The sequence below is a fragment of the Procambarus clarkii genome, chromosome 38 (assembly GCF_040958095.1).
Source record: "Procambarus clarkii isolate CNS0578487 chromosome 38, FALCON_Pclarkii_2.0, whole genome shotgun sequence".
In the NCBI taxonomy this organism is placed as follows: Eukaryota; Metazoa; Arthropoda; class Malacostraca; order Decapoda; family Cambaridae; genus Procambarus; species Procambarus clarkii.
The window spans coordinates 398,384-424,318 of NC_091187.1; the positions used below are offsets into that span (position 1 = coordinate 398,384).

A 25,935-nucleotide genomic window follows, 5' to 3' on the forward strand; every position below is an offset into this window, starting at 1 on the left:
CTCCGAGCATACAAGGTCTTCCATAGTATACAGACCCACTCCTCCATGTGACCTAATTTTCCTATCACAGTTGTGTACTTTTCGAGACTACATTTCAAATATTCCCTAACATACATGGCTTCTCCCCCCTCTTTGTGTAAAATAGTTTAAATCCATTTATGGGACATTCAGCAAATAGTTCTCTATTTTTTACATTCATCAATGTTTCGGTACGTGCAATAGTATGTATTGTTTCATTGCAGATAACAGCATTTAAATTTTGTTTGTTTCTTAGACTCGTACTACCAAGTTGCTGTTGGCAATTGGATAATTTTTTTATGAAGTCATTTGTTATTTTTTCCCCTACTTTAGTAATTTATGCTTTTGATCTCAATTAGTTTTATATCCAAGCTTTTTAATTTTTTCCCCTTATATATTGCCATCTTATCTGTCTGCTTTACATGGCTTAAGCAGAGTCATGTCTGCTTAAGCCTTTGTTATTTTACTAATTTACCTGTTTTAATTATTATTTGTTTTCAAAGTTTAGTTTACCCCATTTTATTTGCTTTTTGCAGTACAGTACTTTACTAATAATCTTGTAATAGTAATTGGTAATGTAGCACTTGGCCTTTCTCCTTCAGAATGTATGCACACATTATAGAAAAAAGAAGAGAATACCACACAAGATGGCAGCGTATGTCACGGGCCAAAAAGCGACGCCTAAAAGAACAGGCGTCCCAGCATGGCAAAAATGAAAATAGTGATGAGGTTGAGATTCAGTTGTTGAATCAGGATCCTTTGGCCAATGTTACAACAAACAGCATAGACGATGACCATGCTGCTTTGTCATCTAATTCAGAACCTAATATTGGTTGTGGAGCCAATGAAGATGCATCATCTCTTGAAAGTCAGAGAGAGAGAGATTGGACTTGGGACATGATTGATGAGCATGACCCAATATCATCAGAGTCAGAGAGCAGTGGTGATGAGGATGATAAATCATTATCAGATGTATTGTTAGTATGGGTTAATAAATATGGCATAACACACAATGCCATTGATAATTTATTAAAAAAATTGAGAAAACAGGGACATGCTGACTTGCCAAAAACAGCTCGTTCGTTACTGAATACAGTTAAACATATACCTACTGAGACTAAATCAGGCATGATGTATATCTACTTGGGGTTAGAGGAGGAAATGTTGAAAACTTTAAGGCTGTATCCTAAATCAACAATAAGAGATTTGGCAGAAATATCTTTAATTTGCAACATTGATGGTTTGCCAATATTTAGAAGTAAAAATGAAAGTTTATGGCCTGTTCTTTGTGCTATCAATAATGTCAAACCTATAAGAGTTTTCCCAGTAGTCCTCACATACGGAAGCTCTAAATCCTAGTGATTTAGATTTTTTAAATGAATTCATTCAGGATTTGAAAAAAATTATGCACTATGGATTTAAAAATGATGACAAAACATTGCCAGTAAAACTAAAAGGAGTCATATGTGATGCCCCAGCAAAAGCAATGGTGAAGGCAATCAAACTCCACTCTGGCTACTTTGGGTGTGATAGATGTACCCAAGAGGGTGTTTGGAATGGAAGAATGACTTATCAACAAGTGAAAAATTTACAACTCAGAACAGATGAAGATTTTCGTAATCAATCTAATTCTCAACATCACCATGGCAGATCACCATTCTGTGACTTAAATATAAATATGGTGAGTACTTTTCCCATAGACTATATGCATCAGATATGTCTTGGGGTTATGAAAAGGTTACTTCTTGCCTGGATACGAAATAAAAACGTAAAATTATGTGCTCGCCAAGTTGATGAAATTAGTCAGCGTCTAATTCAACTAACAAAATTTGTGCCTATGCACTTTGCACGTAAACCTCGAAGTCTTTCAGAGGTTGATAGATGGAAAGCGACTGAATACAGGCAACTCCTTCTCTACACCGGTAAGATTGTACTGAAGGGAATCTTACCCAAAGAATTGTATGACCATTTCCTGACTCTGAGTGTAGCCATTTCTATTCTTGTATCACCTAAATTGATTCAGTTAAATTACAGCCAATATGCACATGATCTTTTGCTGTACTTTGTGTTAAAGGCTCGTGAGCTGTATGGTAAGGATTTTTTAGTGTACAATGTACACTGCCTAACACACATATCCTCTGATGCCAAAGAGTTTGGTAGTTTGGACAGATGTTCAGCATTTCCATTTGAAAATTACCTGCAGCAGGTTAAGAATATGGTTCGATCAAGTAAAAACCCTCTTGTTCAAATTGCAAAGAGGCTGAAAGAGATGCAGCATGCTCAAAGGATTTATACACCAAATACAGAACATAAAATATATACCAAGGCACCAAACAATGCCTATTTGCTGAATAATGAAACTTGCTGCCAAGTTTTGGACACTGTCAGTGACACCGATGAAAATGGAGACAGCATGTTCCTTTGCAGGGTATATTCGAGAAGTATACCTCTCTTTGAGAAACCTTGTAACTCCAAATTAATTGGAGCATTTAAGGTTCTTACTAGGAATTCATCCATGAAGGTGATTCCAGCAAGAAAACTAAACCGCACAGGTATGATGATCGAGACAGAAAGCGCAAATACTTTTCTGTCAATACTACATGACTTATGACAAGTACGTATTTAAATACTGTATCCATGCTTTAATAATAGTTTGAACTAATATTGTAAGTTAATGAGATTCACAATTTTGTTTTTTATTAAAGCTATTATCTTTTGACCAATATTTACCTGTTTAAAAATCCCATTACCCTGTATTTCATGAAAATTATTAATATTTTGAGAGCACATTAAGAGATAAAACTGTATTAAGCCTTTTAGTCCATACATGGCAGCTACTGTTTATACCAACCGAAAATCATTTACAAATGTGGCTAATCTATGATTGACATAATCAAGTAAATCTATTACCAACTTTATGCTAATTTCTTTTTTTGGGGAGAACAACCCTTAATAAGATTTTTCAATTTTGTAGATGACATCTGAAAAGCGGTATGCAGTGGTAGGCTTCAATGATCGTAGTGTGGGTATCATCTCCACAACCTGGATTGAAAAATCTGATGATGTAAGCATTACTTTGAAACTAAAAAATTGCATATATTGAGTTGCTTTAAAAATATTCCAAATTAGTGCTAAAATTAGCATGTAACAGTTTATTTTGACTTTTCAGGAAACCATATTGTGCTGGTGGCCACGGAGCAGGCATACAGTTAGTGCCCAAAAGCACGAAAAGCCAGACACGACAAATTGGCGAGTGCATGTCGTATCAACAATCCTATCAACAACTGGTAGGTATTAAATTTATAATTATTAAGATTTAAGATACAAGACACCTATTCATTCATTCACCATAACTTTAACACTGCAGACAAAAACAGCATTATAATTATATTTTAATCACAAGATGGGTTTCCTCATAGCTACTTAAGACTTTTGTGCCCCAGTTATAAGTTCCAAATCATGTACGTCGTTTTATTAAACATCTCTTTAGGAAGCTGATTTAAGTTATTTCTTAGTGTTCACTACTCTACTAGGTAACGATAAATATATATCTCGCTGATATATTACTAATTATATTCAATTATTACAGATGATTTTGACGTTGCAAAACGAAGATGCTTAGCTGCGGAAGACACTTCAAATGTCGAAACTGAAGACGATATGGGCTATCCTCGACAACGAAAAAGGAAACCATGCTTCAAATATGAAGAAGAGAATTCCGAGAATAACAAACGTAAGCATTGATAACCTACTACAGTAATTTAAAAAAAATTTGCAACTTGAAAAATGCCATTCAATACATTAAACAATTTAAATAATTTCAGGCAATCATCACTCGTCTCAATCCAAGAAGAAGTGTTCGCCATCTTCATATGAGAATACACCTTCAAAAGAAATAAGTCCTCCGCAAATACCATATTATTCTGGTATATTAAGTGAATGTAAGGATTAGTAGTAAATAACATTAAAAGTTCTAAATTGATATTTAACCATGCTTCCTTTGGTTATTTATGCTTTTGGTTTAAAAAAAACTAAAAACTGCTCTAAACTTAGTTCTTGCTGTTTGTTTGTTTTTTTTTTGTTTTGTTTAATTCCTTCTGGAAGTACTAGAAGCTTTGAGTAATTTTTATGCTTATCTGGAATTTCTGTATAGAAATATGTGTTTATTTCTAATTGTTTAATATTAAGTATATTATTCTTTTATGTGCATATGGGGTCTAGTGAACTTTTCCCACTTTGTCTAGCAGGTGCTTTTCACTTGTCACAGTTCAGGGAAATTTTGGTTTTCCTTTGATCTAGTCACTAGAAACAAGCAGGTTTGTTATTACTTTTCTTTTTGTTTGTCCCTTACGTGTTAATTTGTCCTTTATCTTACCTTTACCTTACGTGTTAATTTGTCCCTTACCTTAAGTTAATTAACTCCTTTTCAGCTAATAGAACAGTCCTACAAAAGCCGTCTCCAGTGAAGACTACACTTCACAATACACCTTCAACGCCATCAGTATTTCCTCATGAAGGTAATAAGTTAATTTTTAAAATGTGTATTTCATGTTGACCCCCACCTCTCTCATGTTAGTTCAAACTATATTAAAGTCTTAAAAATATTATTTGGTTAACGAGTGTTTGAAATAAACATAACTACTTTTCAGCTAATAGAACAGTCCTACAAAAGCAGTCTCCAGTGAAGACTACACTTCACAATACACCGTTGACGCCATCAGTATTTCTTCATGAAGGTAATAAGTAATTATTTAAAATATATATCATGTTGACCCACTCTCTCATGTTGACCCTCATTCTCTCTCTCATGTTGACCTCCCTTTTCTCATGTTGAAATTTGTTTTGTTAATTTTGTTCTGTCACCTCTTCTTATTCTGTGTGTATGTGTCTGTCTGTCTCTGTATGTCTCTCTATCTTTCTTTTTCTTTATTTATTTCTTTCTTTTCTTTTTTCTTCTCTTCTCATGTTGGCCCTCCTCTCTCCCATGATAACCCCCCCCCCCTCTCTGATGTTGGCTCACCCTCTTTCTGATGTTGGGTAGTTTAAATGTGATGTAGACATATAGTATAACTTATAATATTAGTATGCAGTAGTAAAAGCTCATGAAATTTGTTGATTATACAGTACAGTAGTTAGATTTTAATAGCTAAATCTTGCAATCTTAAAGACAATGAGCTGGTCACGCCAAGTACTTCAGTCGTTAGGACTCCAAGGTCAAGGAATTTATTCGACCCAAAGTCACCAGACAAGAACGATGGGAGTTTGAAAGAAATGATGCAGAATATGAGTAAGTTTTGAAAGTTTAATTAATTTATTATGTAGCCTATAACCTATATGTACCCTATGGGTGATAGGCATAAGTTTCATGTTCAAGTAGACTGCAAACTGAGCAGGTTAGATTGCTGAATTTGCTTCCAATTATATAAGCAGTTTCATAATTACTAAGAAATTATCCCATTATCTATCACATCAGTCATAGCCTACTTTTTGGGTGCTTTCTCAGTGTCAGTTATTTTAAAATATACTTTATAATGCTTTTATTTTAAATGTACATTCAAGATATGTAATATAATAGCATGTACACTTTCTATATACTGTATAAATTTCCAGGTAACATGTTGCAGGCCATATACACTGAAGTGAATGAACTGAAAAGTGATGTGAATGAACTGAAAAGTGATGTGAAGATATTGAAAGCAACTTTGACTACAAAAGAAACAGACAAGATCATAGAAGATCTAATACCAAATCCTATTGCTGCAGAAGGTGATCTTAATGTTCTCAATAGGAAGTTAGCGGAATCGAGTTTCAGAACAAAATTTGTAAGTGGTATTTTAACAGTAATGTTTCCTTCAATTTTTCATCTTAAATATTACAGATATTTGCTAATTTTCTAATTAAATTTTTTTGATAGTTCATGCAGAAAAGATAAAATTGCTAAATAATAAGAATAATGATATAATCTTGTTTATATAGGATAGGATAAAATATAACACTTACGTATTTGTAAATTATGTAATATTAACACAGAGTCTTTCACACTCTCCTGAGTGCTTTCTCAAGGTCTTGAGTGTATGGTTAGGATGAGGCTTACATTTCAACGACTATATTTCTCTTGCTAATTTTGTTAGTCGTTGAGATGTATCTCTTCATAACACACACACTTATCTGCTTGATGGGGGTCTGGGAGTTCTTCTACTCCCCAAGCCCGGCCCGAGGCTAGGCTTGACTTGAGAACTTTGGTCTAGTGCTTGGTGATTGTGGGGATTATCATAGAGGATTACATGCTGTTATGGAAATAGTCAACTAGAGGGTTATTTTGTAGACCCAGGTCAATATTGAAATCACCTCCTAGAATGATGTGATTTTTGTTGAGATGTTATTTATGATAAGATGCCTTATCATAAGTTATGATATATATATATATATATATATATATATATATATATATATATATATATATATATATATATATATATATATATATATATATATATATATATGTTTCATTGAATATGACCGCATATTCTGTATTTATTATTTTCTGGTTTAGGGCTTCTATCCCTCTAACTATTTTCTTAGCATCAGGGCTTAATTGAAATAGGAGTTCTCCAAAACTCATTTTCGTACTTTTAAGGTGAAGAAAAGAAGTGATTTACTATAGAGTGTATTACACTTATTTATATAATTTGCACGACGTTTCGAACCTCCATGGTTCATTCTCAAGTGAACAGATCTTACAATACTAGTTTCACCTCACATTTATCCCTTATGTATCCCCCCATGTTTTCACCTTCATTGTATTATCACCTGACCCAGTGCGGGTATAAAATCAACTAGTATTGTAAGATCTGTTCACTTGAGAATGAACCATGGAGGTTTGAAACGTTGTGCAAATTATATAAATAAGTGTAATACACTCTATAGTAAATCACTTCTTTTCTTCACCTTAAAAGTACGAAAATGAGTTTTGGAGAACTCCTATTTCAATTAAGCCCTGATGCTAAGAAAATAGTTAGAGGGATAGAAGCCCTAAACCAGAAAATAATAAATACAGAATATGCGGTCATATTCAATGAAACATGTTTGAAAGAAAACCTGCTGCCAGTATACACCAATATATATATATATATATATATATATATATATATATATATATATATATATATATATATATATATATATATATATATATATATATATATATATATATATATGTATACATACACATACATACACATACATACATACATACACACATACATACATACATACATACATACATACATACATACATACATACATACATACATACATACATACATACATACATATATCAAAATTACTAGTGTACTACATTTTTGTTGTTGCTTTTAGGTGTTGCTTTTAACCAGTGTACGTGGGTCTGATTGTGCAACTACGGTTCGAAGAATGATGAAGAAGATAGGAACAAACGGCCTTTGGTCATTATACAGCCTAAAAGGACAAAAGAAGAAATTAGCATTTCTAGAAAAACAAGAACTATATAATGTTATTTTAAGTAAGTAACAAAAAAATTAAATAATTTTTTTTTATTTAAAATTCACTAAAAAATTAAAATTTTAAGTTCAAATTAAGTGTACATTAAGTATAAATGATTATATTTCTATCACTTGCTCTTAAGATTGTTTAATTTAATAGAGGTTGGTCATAATTGTTCTCTGCTGCTAGTACTGTAGAACTGACTGACTTAGCTATGGGAAAATGTAAACTTAATTGGTTTATCCTTTACAGTATTTTGCAGTTTATTTCATGATCCTGTGGTTAATACTTGCATAAATAGTAGATTGCAAAATGCATTTTTATATCATTAGTATTAAATAATAATAATAATGTAAATAATTGACTTTTAAACAACGTACAATTCATTGGTCGGTGAGATTATATTAGTAATATTTTTTCATTCTTGCAAAGCCTCAATAAAGCCGTTAACATGTTAATATAAACTTGATCACCTTCCACTTTTTTTCTCATGTGCTACCTACATGTACGAAACCTTATTCCTAAATGCATATCTTGTTCTGAAACTTGTCTTTTATATGTTGTGTATCACCATCTCTGGAGAGTTTTATCTGATGTGTAAATTACTTTTAATTTTACAGAATATTGTTGTTATACAGAATTTGTTATATAAATAACTGTTAATTTTACAGAATCATCTATCAACGCACATCCGCAAGTTAAGGTGGAAGACGTGACCTTTCAAATTTCTGAAGTACTTAAACATGCTCCAAACAGGCCTGGTGGATCTAGGTACAAGGTAAAATAATTTAATTTTTTTTTGTTTTCACTAATTATCTGTTTATATATATATATATATATATATATATATATATATATAAATATATATATATATATATATTTATATATATATAAATATATATATATATATAGTTTATATATATATATATATATATATATATATATATATATATATATATATATATATATATATGCGGAAAATCCACAGAGAAATAAGAAATGAGGTGAACGTTTCGGCTTTGTTAAAGCCTTTGTCAACACCAGACTGACTCACTGATATATATATATATATATATATATATATATATATATATATATATATATATATATATCGTACCTAGTAGCCAGAACACACTTCTCAGCCTACAATGCAAGGCCTGATTTGCCTAATAAGCCAAGTTTTCATGAAATAATTGTTTTTCGATTACCTAACCTACCTAACCTAACCTAACTTTTTCGGCTATCTAACGCAACCTAACCTATAAAGATAGGTTAGGTTAGGTACGGTTGGTTAGGTTCGGTCATATATCTACGTTAATTTTACCTCCAATAAAAAAAATTGACCTCATATATAATGAAATGGGTAGCTTTATCTTTTCATAAGAAAAAAATTAGAGAAAATATATTAATTCATGAAAACTTGGCTTATTAGGCAAATCGGGCCTTGCATAGTAGGCTGAGAAGTCCATTCTGGCTACTAAGTACGACATATATATATATATATATATATATATATATATATATATATATATATATATATATATATATATATATATATATATATATATATATATATAGATATATATATAGATATATAGATAGATATATAGATAGATAGATAGATAGTCAGTGTCAGACCACGGAGGAAAATTGAAACAAGAATTTTTTCGATGCAGGAACCACACACAGGCCCAAACATGGATAATCATAGCATAAAAATAGTAAATATTTACAATGAATTAGTGAGACAAATGTGTTCCAATGATCCTACTTAAATCGCCCTTTAATTGATCTATTAAAAATGGATCTAAGTTATATAAACCGCTGCTAATGTTCAATTTACTTTCTTGTGTGATCTGTATCAAAGCAGATCCAATTATGTTTCTGTTATAGGTACTTTTACAATTCATTATTGAAGAAGCCATCTCCCAATCAATGTTTGGGCCTGTGTGTGGTTGCTGCATCGGATGGGCCAATAGGCCCTCTGCAGTGTCCACGTATTGTACCTCGCCTCACTCCACCATTCTCTCCTGCCTATTTATGTCCAGTTCTCGACCTGTAAATCCACTCGTTCTGAAGATGTCCTAATGTCCGAAGATGTCCTAATGTCCGAAGATGTCATAATGTCTTAACAGCAAGTGTTTCTGTCAAATTCCTTAAGGAAATATCTTAGTTCCCCATTATGACCTCTCCACAAATCAGGTTTTTCAACTGTTTCAAGCTCATTTTCTTCCAGATTATAATGCATTGCATACTTTAGTCCCAAAAAGACATGGTCACTTTTACCCAAGGGAGGGAGGTACTGAATGATAAATCTCTCCTCTTTCCTGGTAAATATAATATCCAGCATGGAGGGAACATCCCCTTCCCTCATATATATATATACATATATATATATATATACATATATATATATATATATATATATATATATATATATATATATATATATATATATATATATATATATATATATATATATATATATATATATATATATTTGTGTGTGTGTAATTTATATAAACAAATAAATATTAATTAATTTTGTTAATATCTTTTCAGGGAAAACTTGCAAGTACGATTCGTATACAAGAGGGGCAACAAGAGGCAGAGGATGTCTACTAAGAAAATTCACAATTAAGTGTTTATCCTCACTCTTGATATATGGTCTTCTCTGGTCTCTTTATTTTCTCTCCTCACAAATGTCCCTTTTTTTTAATTTCTTTTACGTTTCTCTCCTGTTTTTCTTGTCTCTTTTTATCTCTCCTTTCCTCCTCTTTTCTAACACCTCTCGTTTTCTGTCTCTTCTAGCTTCTCTCTTCCTTTACTTTTTACATTTGTGGAATTCACTTGCGTCGTTTTTATCTTGTATCTTTTTCTTATCTTGTCTTTCTCTTCCCCTTCTCTTCAATGTTCTTTCATTTCTCTCTCCCCTCTCTGTTGTTTCTATTCTGTCTTCTCTCCCCTTGCCTTAATTTTGTTCTGTCTCCTCTCTTCTTGCATGGTGCTAACATTTGAATAAATGATTTACAATTTGTATTTTTAGTCATAGAAAAACTATAGTGTTGTGTTATATAGTATATAGTGTATACTCAGGAAATTTTACTTGTTTTAGTTTTAAGTAACAATAACTGCTTGTAACGTCAGACTGATCTCAGCATGACATGAATCACAGCCTGCTTGACGATGAATTGTTTGAAGGTGCTTAATTGTCAAGTTCTCTTGAATAATATATATTTTTTCTCTCTTTTTTCTTTCTATCTTTCTTTTTCTTTCTTTCTCTTTTGTTTTCTTTCTCTCTTTCTTTCTTTCTTTTTCTCTTTCTTTCTCTTTCTTTTTCTCTTTCTTTTTCTATTTCTTTCTTTCTCTGAAAGAAAGAAAAATCTTTCACTTTCTACATGAATATTATACTTAACTGTGTTTACATTCACTTGTAGATTTATATTTTTAGTTAATTAGTCCTAAACTTTAAGATTTTACTTTATAATTTGAATAAATGATTTATAATTTGTATTTTTAGTCATAGAAAAACTATAGTGTTATGTTATATAGTATATAATGTATACTCAGGAAATTTTACTTGTTTTAGTTTTAAGTAACAATAACTGCTTGTGACGTCAGACTGATCTCGGCTTGACATGAATCACAGCCTGCTTGATCATGAATTGTTTGAAGGTGCTTAATTGTCAAGTTCTCTTGAATAATATACATTTTGTCTCTCTTTCTTTTTTCTTTCTATCTTTCTTTTTCTTTCTCTTTTTCTTTCTTTCTCTTTCTTTCTCTTATTTTCTTTCTCTTTCTTTTTCTCTTTCTTTCTCTGAAAGAAAAAGAAATCTTTTCTTTCTCTTTCTACGTGAATATTATACTTGACTGTGTTTACATTCACTTGTAGATTTTTATTTTTAGTTAATTAGTCCTAAACTTTTGATTTATAGATTTTTATTTTTAGTCATAGAAAAACTATAATGTTATATGTATACTCGGGAAATTTTACTTGTTTTAGTTTTAAGTAACAATAACTGCTTGTGACGTCAGACTGATCTCAGCATGACATGAATCACAGGCTGCTTGATCACGAAATCTATTGTGTTCACATATTGCATATATAAATTTTTATAGATTTTTAGATTTTTACTTTTATATTCTGTTATAGATATAGTCTATATTTCGAGCTATTACATATATTTTGTTGTATTACTCATTCTTAATTAAATATAATATTTTAATTCTCTTTTTGTACCCTGTTTATTTGTAATTTGCACATACATATATAGGATGTCCATTTCTTTCTCAGATATGTCTTCTTTCTTTCTCTCCCTTTCTATTTCAGATATGAATTAAAAAATTATTATACCCTAATTTACCCTAAACGTTTTAATGTAGGTAATTAAAAGATTATAAAAAAGTTTTTAGAAATGTTAATTATTTACGTTCTAAGGTTGTATATAAAAGTTCTCAAAAAACCTTTTCTAAACGTAATTATAAACGTGCTGAAAACAATGAAATGTCGTTTTTAGGATGTTTTAAAAACATGAAAATGTTTGCTGGGATAACTGGTCACACCTTTAAGTATAAGGCTGTCAGTGATGACAACCTGTCCTGGTATCATCCTGCCATGGCCACCTCCAATATACCTCATTCACAAGTTGCTGCTGCCAAAGATAACATAAACCTCCCTAGAACACACCTAAACGTAGGAAGGCCACTCTTGCTGACCTGGATAAGTTTAAATGCCTGCTTAACGAATACTCAAATCACAAGTGATGCAATTGCTTGCAATATTATTCAGTGCAATTTGCATCAGAATAATCTCAAGGACTTTTTCACATCAGTCGTTTCAGTGCTATATAGGGCAGGGGAAGAGAGTATTTATCTTATAATCAATTAAAGAAGTAGTATGCCTGGTTGGAATAATCATGTTAGGGAATTTCAAAATAGATCTACCTTTTGGCATAACCTGCAGAAAGATGCAGGGTGTCCCAGATCTTTTGGAAAACCCTATGGAAAGTTACAGGGTGCTCCAGACCATTTGGCATAACCTATGGAAAGATGCAGAGTGCCCCAGACCTTTTGGAAAACCCTACGGAAAGTTGCAGGAGTGCCCAAGACCTTTTGGCATAACCAATGGAAAGAAGCAGAGGGAGCCCCATTCCTTTTCCGGCAGACAGCCGACGCTGTTGAGTGCACGCTACCCACGCTCCTCACTCTACGCTGTATTTCAGCCCTTAAACTACCGCCAGATGATGTAGACCACCACCCACAGGCAGCTAAGTACATGGAGTCCAAGCATGTCATAGCACAATCAAAGTAACCAACCCAAATCGACTCATTCCGACGCAAACTAAATTCAAAACAATCCTCTCTGTGTGAGTACCAGTGCCCGCCTCTGCCCACCACCGCGCTGCCTGCCGCAAGTTTCCACCACAACATATACTCCAGTCATCCTCTACCTATCATGTCTTCCAGGAACAAGACTGTGCAGGTAAATAAGAGCAACAAAGCCATCCCGACAAACACTGATACAAATATATCGTGTTTCTCCCTCTGCAACCCGTTCTCGCAAATTTAATAAGTCAATATTGACTTATTAAATATGTGCATAGGTGACATACTTAACATAATAGATAGCCTAAAAAAGATTCATAGAAAACACCGACCTTACCTAACCTACTTAGTATGTTAAGATAAGCATTTTATTGCTTCGTAATTACAATTATTGCCTAACCTATAATAGGTATAGGTTAAGTAATAATTGTAATTACAAAGCAATAAGATGCTTATCTTAAGATACTAACAAGGTTAGGTAAGGTCGGTGTTTTCTATGAATCCTTTTAAGGGTATCTATTATGTTTAGTATATCACCTATGCACGTAGTTAATAAGTCAATATTGACTTTACGAATTTGCGAGAACGGGTTGCCCTCTGGAAGTTCTGGGGCCCGTGGCGGCGGTGCTACCCTCCCCTCCACCCCTTTGAGCCAGGGAGCGGTGTCCACTCAATCCTCTCCTATTACAACTCTTACATCACTGTTTACGAGATTCAAGCGTACTTCTGGTCCCTCACCGGATTTCCCGAACTGGGCTGATAATCAGTGGTTCAAAAAGTTGTGCTCAGTCCTTGAGGCTCAAAATACGATCATCTTGAGTCTTCAATCCGAAAATCAAGCAAACTGCTTGAACCTCCATCAACAACAACAAGAAATAACCCTCCTCCACGAGGATAATAGAAACTTACGGGCTAGCCGAGATCAACTCCAGCATGACTTGAATGATCTCAGTGAGGAAAACATTCGTCTGAAATCTGATGAAGCCGTAAAAAAACAAGAGGAAGCTCTCAGCAAAATGACTGCATGTATCAATACTTTATCTGTCCAACGTTCCGTCACCCAGGATGAACAAGATCAGCAAAAGCTGCTTGACTCTGTAGTTGTGTCGTCCCAAGCTATTCCAGTGGAAAGCGAAGGTGAAAAGTGTATTGAAATTGTTCAGGATCTCTTAAAAAAAGAATTGCAGGTCTCTCTAAACAAAACAGACATTATTGCTGCCTACAGAGTAGGCAAAAAGAACCCATCAAGACAAAACCAGCGGAAAATTCGCCTGAAATTGGCCTCCCAGTCCACGAAATCGCATCTGTCCGGACAGCTGCATCCCAACGAAAGGGAATCTACATCAACGAGTGCTTGACTAGAAAAAGACAGCAACTCCTCTACCGCCTGCGTCAAATCCGTCATCAAAACCCAGATGCGATTCATCAGTGCTTCGTTAGAGATGGCATGATTAAAGTCAGAAAGACATCAGTAGGTAAAATGTTTACAATTGCTAATGAGAATAACCTCAACACTTTCCCCAACTAATGTGGTCTGTCTCACCTTATTATCACTCCCAATGAGTCGACATAATTAACCCACTTGTCACCTAGTGCGGGCTAGGTATCCTAATGTCTCTTTGTTTCACTTTTTAAATTGATTTTTAATTTACTTTTTACTATTCATTTATTGGACTTAATTAACTGAGTGCTTTAATATTTCTTTAGGTCTTATTAATTATACGATCATAACTAAACTACTTGTAGTTAATAATCTTTAACTTAAATTTGCCTATGTTTATTATTCAACTTTTTTCTTGGATTTCATTTACTACCTAGGTTGCCTAGTCTCGCCATACTCCCTTGCTCCATTGTACCCCTGGCTTTGCCTGTGTCTAGCCCCTTTGTAAGCTACCTCATTTTTTCTTTTTTTGTTCATTTTGTTTGTTTTGTATAGTCTTGTTTATATATTTTTCCCCCTTTTATATCAAAATTCTATTTAGTAATTTGCCATTCTTGCCTTGTTTTCCTGCAACCAGTCTTTTCATGCAGACAATTATAGACCCAGAACTTAGCCTTTTATCCACTATCTATGACAATCATCACTTTAATGATCAAAATTGCAGATATTTTACAGCACATGATATAAACAATGTATTAACACATAATCACAATATCTCTGTAATCAACTTGAACGTTAGATCCCTAGGTAAACACTTCGATGATGTTAGTGCTTTGATTGTAACTATTGACAACAAATTCTCTTTTATTATACTTACTGAAACATAGTTGAAAGAGGATACCACTCAACTCTTTAACATGCCTAACTACTCGGCAATTCACAACTGTCGTCAAATTCGGAGAGGTGGTGGTACTGCTCTTTACTACCACCAAGAACTAACATGCTTAAAAGTAATTAGAACTAGAGACTGCTGTGGGGAGTATATCTTCGCCAGCTTCAGAGTCAAGGGTGCCGAGTCTGTCCCGTCTGTGGGTGCAGTCTATAGCATTCCAAACACTGATGTGTCCGAATTCAACTCAAACCTTAGAAATCTAATACTAGAAAACAGACTGAACAAAAACCATCTTGGGGTTCTTGGGGTGCTTGGGGTTCTACTACCCAAAATCATTTACGTCCTCTAATTACTCAACACAAAGCTGCTATTAGGACAATATCCAACTCTGGTCCCAGACATCACTCGGTATCCCTACTCAAATCTCTGAATATGTTAGATATTAAGTCACTGCACATTCTCTCATGTGTATTATACATATATAAAAAGCTAAACTGTAATGCCAATCCTGACCTCAAAAGCTTCATTGCAGGTTGTAACAGAACCCATGAGCACCACACTAGAAATAAATACAGTTTTGATATTCCTAGAGTACGACTTAATCAAACTAGAAATTCTCTACAAATCAAGGGGCCCAGAATGTGGAATGACCTTCCCAACCATGTTAAAGACTGTACCTCTCTCAACCAGTTTAAGATAAAAACGAAACTCTACCTAATAAATTCCCTGTAACTTACCATACCCCTCTATTGTCAACCCATGTCTGTTTTTTTTTTTTTAATCAACGTTGTTTGTCGACCTATTGTGTATTTGTGCTGATTGTTCAGCCATGTTCCCCCTTTTTGTATCTTTATTTGTATTTGTTCTAACCACATTTTATTCTTTATACTTAATTAGTATTTAGTTTTAGATATTAAGGTTTTTCCTGCCCGAAACGCTTTGCGTAATAGTGGCTTTAGGCATTGTATGTACTAGCTCTATCTATAAATCGACTAATTTATGTAAAATCACTTGTATGTATGTACCTTACCTGAATAAACATTTATTTATTTATTTATTTATTATTTATATATTTATTTACAGGCACACTCTCCCATGGCACAACACCACCATGTGTCTTACAGGTACACTCTCCCATGGTACATCACCACCATGTGTCTTACAGGCACACTCTCCCATGGTACATCACCACCATGTGTCTTACAGGCACACTCTCCCATGGTACATCACCACCATGTGTCTTACAGGCACACACTCCCATGGTACATCACCACCATGTGTCTTACAGGCACACTCTCCCATGGTACATCACCACCATGTGTCTTACAGGCACACTCTCCCATGGTACATCTCCACCATGTGTCTTACAGGCACACTCTCCCATGGTACATCACCACCATGTGTCTTACAGGCACACTCTCCCATGGTACATCTCCACCATGTGTCTTACAGGCACACTCTCCCATGGTACATCACCACCATGTGTCTTACAGGCACACTCTCCCATGGTACATCACCACCATGTGTCTTACAGGCACACTCTCCCATGGTACATCACCACCATGTGTCTTACAGGCACACACTCCCATGGTACATCACCACCATGTGTCTTACAGGCACGCTCTCCCATGGTACATCACCATCATCTATCTTACAGGCAAACTCTCCCATGGTACATCACCACCATGTATCTTACAGGCAAACTCTCCCATGGTAAATCACCACCAAGTGTCTTACAGGCACACTCTCCCATGGTACATCATCACCAGGTGTTATACAGGCACACTCTCCCATGGCACAACACCACCATGTATCTTACAGGCCCACTCACCCATGGTAAATCACCACCAAGTGTCTTACAGGCACACTCTCCCATGGTACATCACCACCATGTGTCTTACAGGCACACTCTCCCATGGTACATCACCATAATGTGTCTTACAGGCACACTCACCCATGGTACATCACCACCATGTATCTTACAGGCCCACTCACCCATGGTAAATCACCACCAAGTGTCTTACAGGCACACTCTCCCATGGTACATCACCACCATGTGTCTTACAGGCACACTCTCCCATGGTACATCACCACCATGTGTCTTACAGGCACACTCTCCCATGGTACATCACCACCATGTGTCTTACAGGCACACTCTCCCATGGTACATCACCACCATGTGTCTTACAGGCACACTCTCCCATGGTACATCACCACCATGTGTCTTACAGGCACACTCTCCCATGGTACATCACCACCATGTGTCTTACAGGCACACTCTCCCATGGTACATCACCACCATGTCTCTTACAGGCACACTCTCCCATGGTACATCACCACCTTGTGTCTTACAGGCACACTCTCCCATGGTACATAACCACTATGTATCTTATAGGCACACTCTCCCATGGTACATCACTCCTATGGTACACCACTCCTCCACTCATCACTCCATCACAGCTACGAGGAAAGGCTAAAGGAACTGAACCTCACATCCCTGGAAAACAGAAGAGTAAGGGGAGACATGATAACCACCTACAAAATTCTCAGGGGAATTGACAGGGTGGACAAAGACAAACTCTTCAGCACGGGTGGGACACGAACAAGGGGATACAGGTGGAAATTTAGTGCCCAGATGAGTCACAGAGACGTTAGAAAGAATTATTTCAGTGTCAGAGTAGTTAATAAATGGAATGCACTAGGAAGTGATGTAGTGGAGGCTGACTCCATACACAGTTTCAAATGTAGATATGATAGAGCCCAGTAGGCTCAGGAATCTGTACACCAGTTGATTGACAGTTGAGAGGCGGGAGCAAAGAGCCAGAGCTCAACCCCCGCAAGCACAATTAGGTGAGAACAATTAGGTGAGTACCTTTTGCCTTGCTCTAACCTTCCTCTAAGATTTCCATCTCCTCGCCTCTCTCTTGCCTTACTTAATGCCTTTGCCTCCCTCGCCTCATCACAAACGACTTGATAATGGTCCAGGACGGATCAAAACGTCGTCGTCTCTTCAATTTCTAGTGTGTGGTTTGCGTAACAGTAATAAATGTTCCTAATCCTTGGGTGCCCGCGTAACACAAAGATACCTAACATGAGAATGGAACTTAATATTCCAAGCGTCGTTGATCGTGTTGCTGAAATTAACTGTTAAATTGGCATAAACATGCTTAGGCTAGCTCACCCTTACCCTTGCACAGAAGCCCTCCAGAATTTCTTTATTGAAGGTCAACATTGTTCCAAATGGATAACTAAAACTGGAACTGAACTCAGAATGTATCAGATTTATCATTTGTACCATGAGAGACAACAACAGCACTTTCCTGCACCGTGGGAGATTAGACCCTTTCCAGTTTTATTCCCTCCCTTTCCTCCCAAGAAACAAATTAGAGATCAGCCCAAGCTTCGTCTTGAGGCAAAGCTCAACACCTTAAGCCATATTGATGCTCTGTCCATAGAATATTCTCTCTCTCAAATCATATACACTGATGGTTCCCTACACCGCACCACGGGTGCAGCTGGAAGTGCAGTTGTCCTGATAATGGGCAATAGCTTAGATTTTAAGTGGTGAGTCCGTATAAACAACTGGGCCTCTAGCCTTCAGACCGAACTATTTGCCTTGCTTCTTGCACTGAAATGTGCACAAGTCTCCAGATTTGATACATTAATTGTAAGTGACTCTTTATCATCCTTAATTGCTCACAACTATTTAAGACAAATGTAACATGTTCGTGTCTGAAGCTTGACACAAATACAACAAAATTTATAATGATGGTAACGGAGTCCATTTCATGTTGGACTCCTAATGAATGACAGAGCTAATTAGCTAACCAAAGAATCTGCCTTTAAAGGAGAAATTCAGTAAACCTTGAAATGGTCAATAAGCAGTCTGAGAGCAATAGAACACCATAAGTTTCAACAAGATCTTGTAGATCTGAGGAAAAGTGAAATTGACACCAGTAATTCCATCTATCATCATACTATCATGCAAGAGGAGCCACACATCTATGGTTCACCCAATAAAATCAGCAGACTTCTAGATGTTACTACTGCTCGGCTTAGACTCGGTTACAAGTATCTCTGGGAATTCTCATTATCTGCTGATGTAGACCTGACCAAACGTAAATTGTGTCAACAAAATTATATCGCACACCCTCCGTCACTATGTGATGGAGTGCGAAAAGATACATGAAAGTAGAGGCAATTCTATAACAAATGTTCCAGAGATGTGTAAATATTTAAATCAAAATTATCTGCTACCAGAAATCTTAGTCAAATATCCCCAGTTAGCTAACTGTAGGTAGTAACTAAGTGATTGTAACCTACCCACCGTTGCCCACTGGATGGGGGGCGGTGTGCAGGATAAACATATCAATTGTGACACTAGCTCTTCACATATGTCAGTTGCTTAATTTAATTTAGAAACTGTACTTGTGGTCGGTCTCGAGTACATTGTTTATGTGACGATGTGCATTTAGTTGTGTAACTAGTTCATCAAGATTGTAACTTGCTTAGCCGAATGAATTGTGAATTGTGGGGTTCAGTCCCTGAGCCCATTATATGCCTCTGGAACCCTTTCCATTGCCTCCCATAAGATGGGTATGGGGTGCATAATGAATGAACTAAACTAAACATCAGCATGGAATCAGTTAAGGCAGATAATGCACTACGACTTTATAAGTGTTATGATTAAATAAAAATGATAAAACTTAAAAAAAAACACGGGTACGCTGCCTGTAATTTTATTGATAATCAACAAACGTGTAACACAGTTCCATTTAGAAGGTCCCCATCCCGTAATTGAAAACTAGGATTTCATAACTAAAGGGGCCATGTTAACCGAAAATCCGATGAAAAATGGAATATTTACGAAAAATACTACAACGTTCTGGCAACACTGTGGTCCAAACCGTTTAATGATATCTTGAAAATTAACGTAATTAGAGTCAAATTTCCCGCTGCAACTTTCGTGAATCTGGTCCTCGCGCGCGGGGTATTGTATCTTACGTTGTAGAAGTCTTATTTTTCGTAATAGCGTTGAAAATAACATGTTATGCATAAAATGAATATAAACTCATTCATTGGCAATAGTATCGTGAGAGAGAGAGTTGTGGTACTGGCTCACGACCTCAGTGACTGTCTGTCTCTCTTGGAGAGAGGATATATCGCTGACGCGCTCTCACACTTTCTCCCAGAACTCATGCTATTATTGTTATTTGTACTGCAATATGACTTACCAAACGAACAAGAGACAAGCATTGAAAGCTAGATGCATGCGAGCTCTCCATAGAAGGTACTAGTTGGCCGCAATGCGTAAATCACGCATGACCGCCAGTACAGTAACTTGTCGCGCGCGCTACGCAACTCCAACTTTTACAACTAGATCTCGTTTCACAGCCTTTATTTATTATTCAATTTACATGAAACTTGCACATTATATGTAGAGTTTACGCCTCTATAAACGCATGTCATTATTCTTATCTACGTAGATTTATTGATTTTATAAATAATGATACACTTCATTTTGTTGCATACGTTTTTGGGAAACTTTTATAAATCTGTATTATTGCACTAAATACATCTGGGATAATGATGTGACATGCAAATCTTTATTATATAGTAAGGTCATAGCTGAGTGTCGTATAAATGATTTTGGTTCACAATTGTGGGCTGTGAAATCAATTGAACATGGTTGAAAAATTCTTCTTTTTTTTTTTTTTTCTCCGTTTCTATTTAGGCTGAGATGCTGAAACTTGGCCTAGGTGCAGCACCTTTCACATGCATCAGGATAATAAATTATGAATACCCTACAACAATTTTTTATATCCTGGTGATATGGCCCCTAAAGGAGTGCTGGTGTGGAGGAGAGAATATACCATTAGTTGAAAACAGAGGTTAATGCTGAAAGAAGATAAATCAGCAGCGAACAGTTGCAAGTATTAAAAAACGCAAGTAGTGTACTCCCGCGAGATCATTTGCCATGGGGTCTTTCAGATTGTGATATATATCATCAAACTGATAGAAGAAAGTCTTAAGTATCCTTACTTGCAGATTATGCACATTTGCTGAGATTTTCGAACGAAAACGTTTGAGGGAGAGTACAAGGAGATCTATATGCGCTCAAGCGGTGGTCGGACAGATGGTTACTTTCCTTTAACACTGACAAATGCAATGCACTAAACTTAGGTGAGACGAAGAGAAGGCACCAGGAATAGTATAGGCTAGATAGCTATTTCATGATTCTGTTAACACAACAAGGTGCATGAAGACTGCTAGGATGGTACCCGCGCACATGGACAGATAATTTACATCAAAGTTGTGAGAAAAGTTTATTTATTTTTTTTTTGATATATACAAGAGTTGTTACATTCTTGTACAGCCACTAGTACGCGTAGCGTTTCGGGCAAGTCCTTAATCCTATGGTCCCTGGAATACGATCCCCTGCCGCGAAGAATCGTTTTTTCATCCAAGTACACATTTTACTGTTGCGTTAAACAGAGGCTACAGTTAAGGAATTGCGCCCAGTAAATCCTCCCCGGCCAGGATACGAACCCATGACATAGCGCTCGCGGAACGCCAGGCGAGTGTCTTACCACTACACCACGGAGACTGATATGTGACCAAAAGACTATTATCTAGGCAACGCAGTGTCCCGAACTTACTAATGTTCCACAGTCACATCCATATAGATTTGATCTCCAATTTTATCTACAGATCTTCTAAATAAAAAATTATTATTTGCAGGTTTCTTTCCAACTTAATACTCACATCTTAATAATAAAGAAAAGTATAAAAAACATTTATTATGTGAGCTGTAAAAGAAGAAGCTATGTCTATGTGTGGAACTCTGGACTGTGAGGCCGCGGAGGACGCTCCCACAGCTGGAGTACGAGGCCGCGGAGGACGCTCCCACAGCTGGGCTACGAGGCCGCGGAGGACGCTCCCACAGCTGGGCTACGAGGCCGCGGAGGACGCTCCCACAGCTGGGCTACGAGGCCCCGGAGGACGCTCCCACAGCTGGGCTACGAGGCCGCGGAGGACGCTCCCACAGCTGGGCTACGAGGCCGCGGAGGACGCTCCCACAGCTGGACTACGAGGCCGCGGAGGACGCTCCCACAGCTGGGCTACGAGGCCGCGGAGGACGCTCCCACAGCTGGGCTACGAGGCCGCGGAGGACGCTCCCACAGCTGGGCTACGAGGCCACGGAGGACGCTCCCACAGCTGGGCTACGAGGCCACGGAGGACGCTCCCACAGCTGGGCTACGAGGCCGCGGAGGACGCTCCCACAGCTGGGCTACGAGGCCGCGGAGGACGCTCCCACAGCTGGGCTACGAGGCCGTGGAGGACGCTCCCACAGCTGGGCTACGAGGCCGCGGAGGACGCTCCCACAGCTGGACTGTGAGGCCGCGGAGGACGCTCCCACAGCTGGGCTACGAGGCCGTGGAGGACGCTCCCACAGCTGGACTACGAGGCCGCGGAGGACGCTCCCACAGTTGGGCTACGAGGCCGTGGAGGACGCTCCCACAGCTGGACTACGAGGCCGCGGAGGACGCTCCCACAGCTGGACTACGAGGCCGCGGAGGACGCTCCCACAGCTGGGCTACGAGGCCACGGAGGACGCTCCCACAGCTGGGCTACGAGGCCGCGGAGGACGCTCCCACAGCTGGACTACGAGGCCGCGGAGGACGCTCCCACAGCTGGGCTACGAGGCCGCGGAGGACGCTCCCACAGCTGGGCTACGAGGCCGTGGAGGACGCTCCCACAGCTGGACTGTGAGGCCGCGGAGGACGCTCCCACAGCTGGGCTACGAGGCCGCGGAGGACGCTCCCACAGCTGGGCTACGGGGCCGCGGAGGACGCTCCCACAGCTGGGCTATGGGGCCGCGGAGGATGCTCCCACAGCTGGGCTACGAGGCCGCGGAGGACGCTCCCACAGCTGGACTACGAGGCCGCGGAGGACGCTCCCACAGCTGGGCTACGAGGCCACGGAGGACGCTCCCACAGCTGGGCTACGAGGCCGCGGAGGACGCTCCCACAGCTGGACTACGAGGCCGCGGAGGACGCTCCCACAGTTGGGCTACGAGGCCGTGGAGGACGCTCCCACAGCTGGACTACGAGGCCGCGGAGGACGCTCCCACAGCTGGACTACGAGGCCGCGGAGGACGCTCCCACAGCTGGGCTACGAGGCCACGGAGGACGCTCCCACAGCTGGGCTACGAGGCCGCGGAGGACGCTCCCACAGCTGGACTACGAGGCCGCGGAGGACGCTCCCACAGCTGGGCTACGAGGCCGCGGAGGACGCTCCCACAGCTGGGCTACGAGGCCGTGGAGGACGCTCCCACAGCTGGACTGTGAGGCCGCGGAGGACGCTCCCACAGCTGGGCTACGAGGCCGCGGAGGACGCTCCCACAGCTGGGCTACGGCGCCGCGGAGGACGCTCCCACAGCTGGGCTACGGGGCCGCGGAGGATGCTCCCACAGCTGGGCTACGAGGCCGCGGAGGACGCTCCCACAGCTGGACTACGAGGCCGCGGAGGACGCTCCCACAGCTGGGCTACGAGGCCACGGAGGACGCTCCCACAGCTGGGCTACGAGGCCGCGGAGGACGCTCCCACAGCTGGGCTACGAGGCCGCGGAGGACGCTCCCACAGCTGGGCTACGAGGCCGCGGAGGACGCTCCCACAGCTGGACTGTGAGGCCGCGGAGGACGCTCCCACAGCTGGACTGCGAGGCCGCGGAGGACGCTCCCACAGCTGGGCTACGAGGCCACGGTGGACGCTCCCACAGCTGGGCTACGAGGCCGCGGAGGACGCTCCCACAGCTGGGCTACGAGGCCGCGGAGGACGCTCCCACAGCTGGGCTACGAGGCCGTGGAGGACGCTCCCACAGCTGGACTGTGAGGCCGCGGAGGACGCTCCCACAGCTGGGCTACGAGGCCGCGGAGGACGCTCCCACAGCTGGGCTACGAGGCCACGGAGGACGCTCCCACAGCTGGGCTACGAGGCCGCGGAGGACGCTCCCACAGCTGGGCTACGAGGCCGCGGAGGACGCTCCCACAGCTGGGCTACGAGGCCGTGGAGGACGCTCCCACAGCTGGGCTACGAGGCCGCGGAGGACGCTCCCACAGCTGGACTGTGAGGCCGCGGAGGACGCTCCCACAGCTGGGCTACGAGGCCGTGGAGGACGCTCCCACAGCTGGACTACGAGGCCGCGGAGGACGCTCCCACAGTTGGGCTACGAGGCCGTGGAGGACGCTCCCACAGCTGGACTACGAGGCCGCGGAGGACGCTCCCACAGCTGGACTACGAGGCCGCGGAGGACGCTCCCACAGCTGGGCTACGAGGCCACGGAGGACGCTCCCACAGCTGGGCTACGAGGCCGCGGAGGACGCTCCCACAGCTGGACTACGAGGCCGCGGAGGACGCTCCCACAGCTGGGCTACGAGGCCGCGGAGGACGCTCCCACAGCTGGGCTACGAGGCCGTGGAGGACGCTCCCACAGCTGGACTGTGAGGCCGCGGAGGACGTTCCCACAGCTGGGCTACGTGGCCGCGGAGGACGCTCCCACAGCTGGGCTACGGGGCCGCGGAGGACGCTCCCACAGCTGGGCTATGGGGCCGCGGAGGATGCTCCCACAGCTGGGCTACGAGGCCGCGGAGGACGCTCCCACAGCTGGACTACGAGGCCGCGGAGGACGCTCCCACAGCTGGGCTACGAGGCCACGGAGGACGCTCCCACAGCTGGGCTACGAGGCCGCGGAGGACGCTCCCACAGCTGGACTACGAGGCCGCGGAGGACGCTCCCACAGTTGGGCTACGAGGCCGTGGAGGACGCTCCCACAGCTGGACTACGAGGCCGCGGAGGACGCTCCCACAGCTGGACTACGAGGCCGCGGAGGACGCTCCCACAGCTGGGCTACGAGGCCACGGAGGACGCTCCCACAGCTGGGCTACGAGGCCGCGGAGGACGCTCCCACAGCTGGACTACGAGGCCGCGGAGGACGCTCCCACAGCTGGGCTACGAGGCCGCGGAGGACGCTCCCACAGCTGGGCTACGAGGCCGTGGAGGACGCTCCCACAGCTGGACTGTGAGGCCGCGGAGGACGCTCCCACAGCTGGGCTACGAGGCCGCGGAGGACGCTCCCACAGCTGGGCTACGGCGCCGCGGAGGACGCTCCCACAGCTGGGCTACGGGGCCGCGGAGGATGCTCCCACAGCTGGGCTACGAGGCCGCGGAGGACGCTCCCACAGCTGGACTACGAGGCCGCGGAGGACGCTCCCACAGCTGGGCTACGAGGCCACGGAGGACGCTCCCACAGCTGGGCTACGAGGCCGCGGAGGACGCTCCCACAGCTGGGCTACGAGGCCGCGGAGGACGCTCCCACAGCTGGGCTACGAGGCCGCGGAGGACGCTCCCACAGCTGGACTGTGAGGCCGCGGAGGACGCTCCCACAGCTGGACTGCGAGGCCGCGGAGGACGCTCCCACAGCTGGGCTACGAGGCCACGGTGGACGCTCCCACAGCTGGGCTACGAGGCCGCGGAGGACGCTCCCACAGCTGGGCTACGAGGCCGCGGAGGACGCTCCCACAGCTGGGCTACGAGGCCGTGGAGGACGCTCCCACAGCTGGACTGTGAGGCCGCGGAGGACGCTCCCACAGCTGGGCTACGAGGCCGCGGAGGACGCTCCCACAGCTGGACTACGAGGCCGCGGAGGACGCTCCCACAGCTGGGCTACGAGGCCGCGGAGGACGCTCCCACAGCTGGGCTACGAGGCCGCGGAGGACGCTCCCACAGCTGGACTACG

The 25,935-nt window shown here is 41.1% G+C and overlaps 3 protein-coding genes across 3 annotated transcripts in view; 2 read left to right on the top strand and 1 right to left on the bottom strand.

Moving 5' to 3' along the window:
* LOC138372359 (uncharacterized) overlaps positions 1-25,935 on the bottom strand; it is a 279,911-nt gene that overhangs the window by 38,310 nt on the left and 215,666 nt on the right. The gene's annotated exons all lie outside the window — the stretch shown is intronic.
* On the top strand, positions 2,735-3,846 carry LOC138372199 (uncharacterized). Its single transcript, XM_069337517.1, has 3 exons — positions 2,735-3,082; positions 3,188-3,305; positions 3,608-3,846. Exons 1-3 carry the CDS (start codon positions 2,993-2,995, stop codon positions 3,760-3,762), a joined length of 363 nt encoding a protein of 120 aa, XP_069193618.1. The 5' UTR covers positions 2,735-2,992; the 3' UTR covers positions 3,763-3,846.
* On the top strand, positions 4,138-10,646 carry LOC138372200 (uncharacterized). Its single transcript, XM_069337518.1, has 5 exons — positions 4,138-5,305; positions 5,629-5,840; positions 7,396-7,558; positions 8,211-8,317; positions 10,102-10,646. The coding sequence occupies exons 1-5, from the start codon at positions 5,290-5,292 to the stop codon at positions 10,162-10,164; spliced, it is 561 nt and encodes a 186-aa protein (XP_069193619.1). The 5' UTR covers positions 4,138-5,289; the 3' UTR covers positions 10,165-10,646.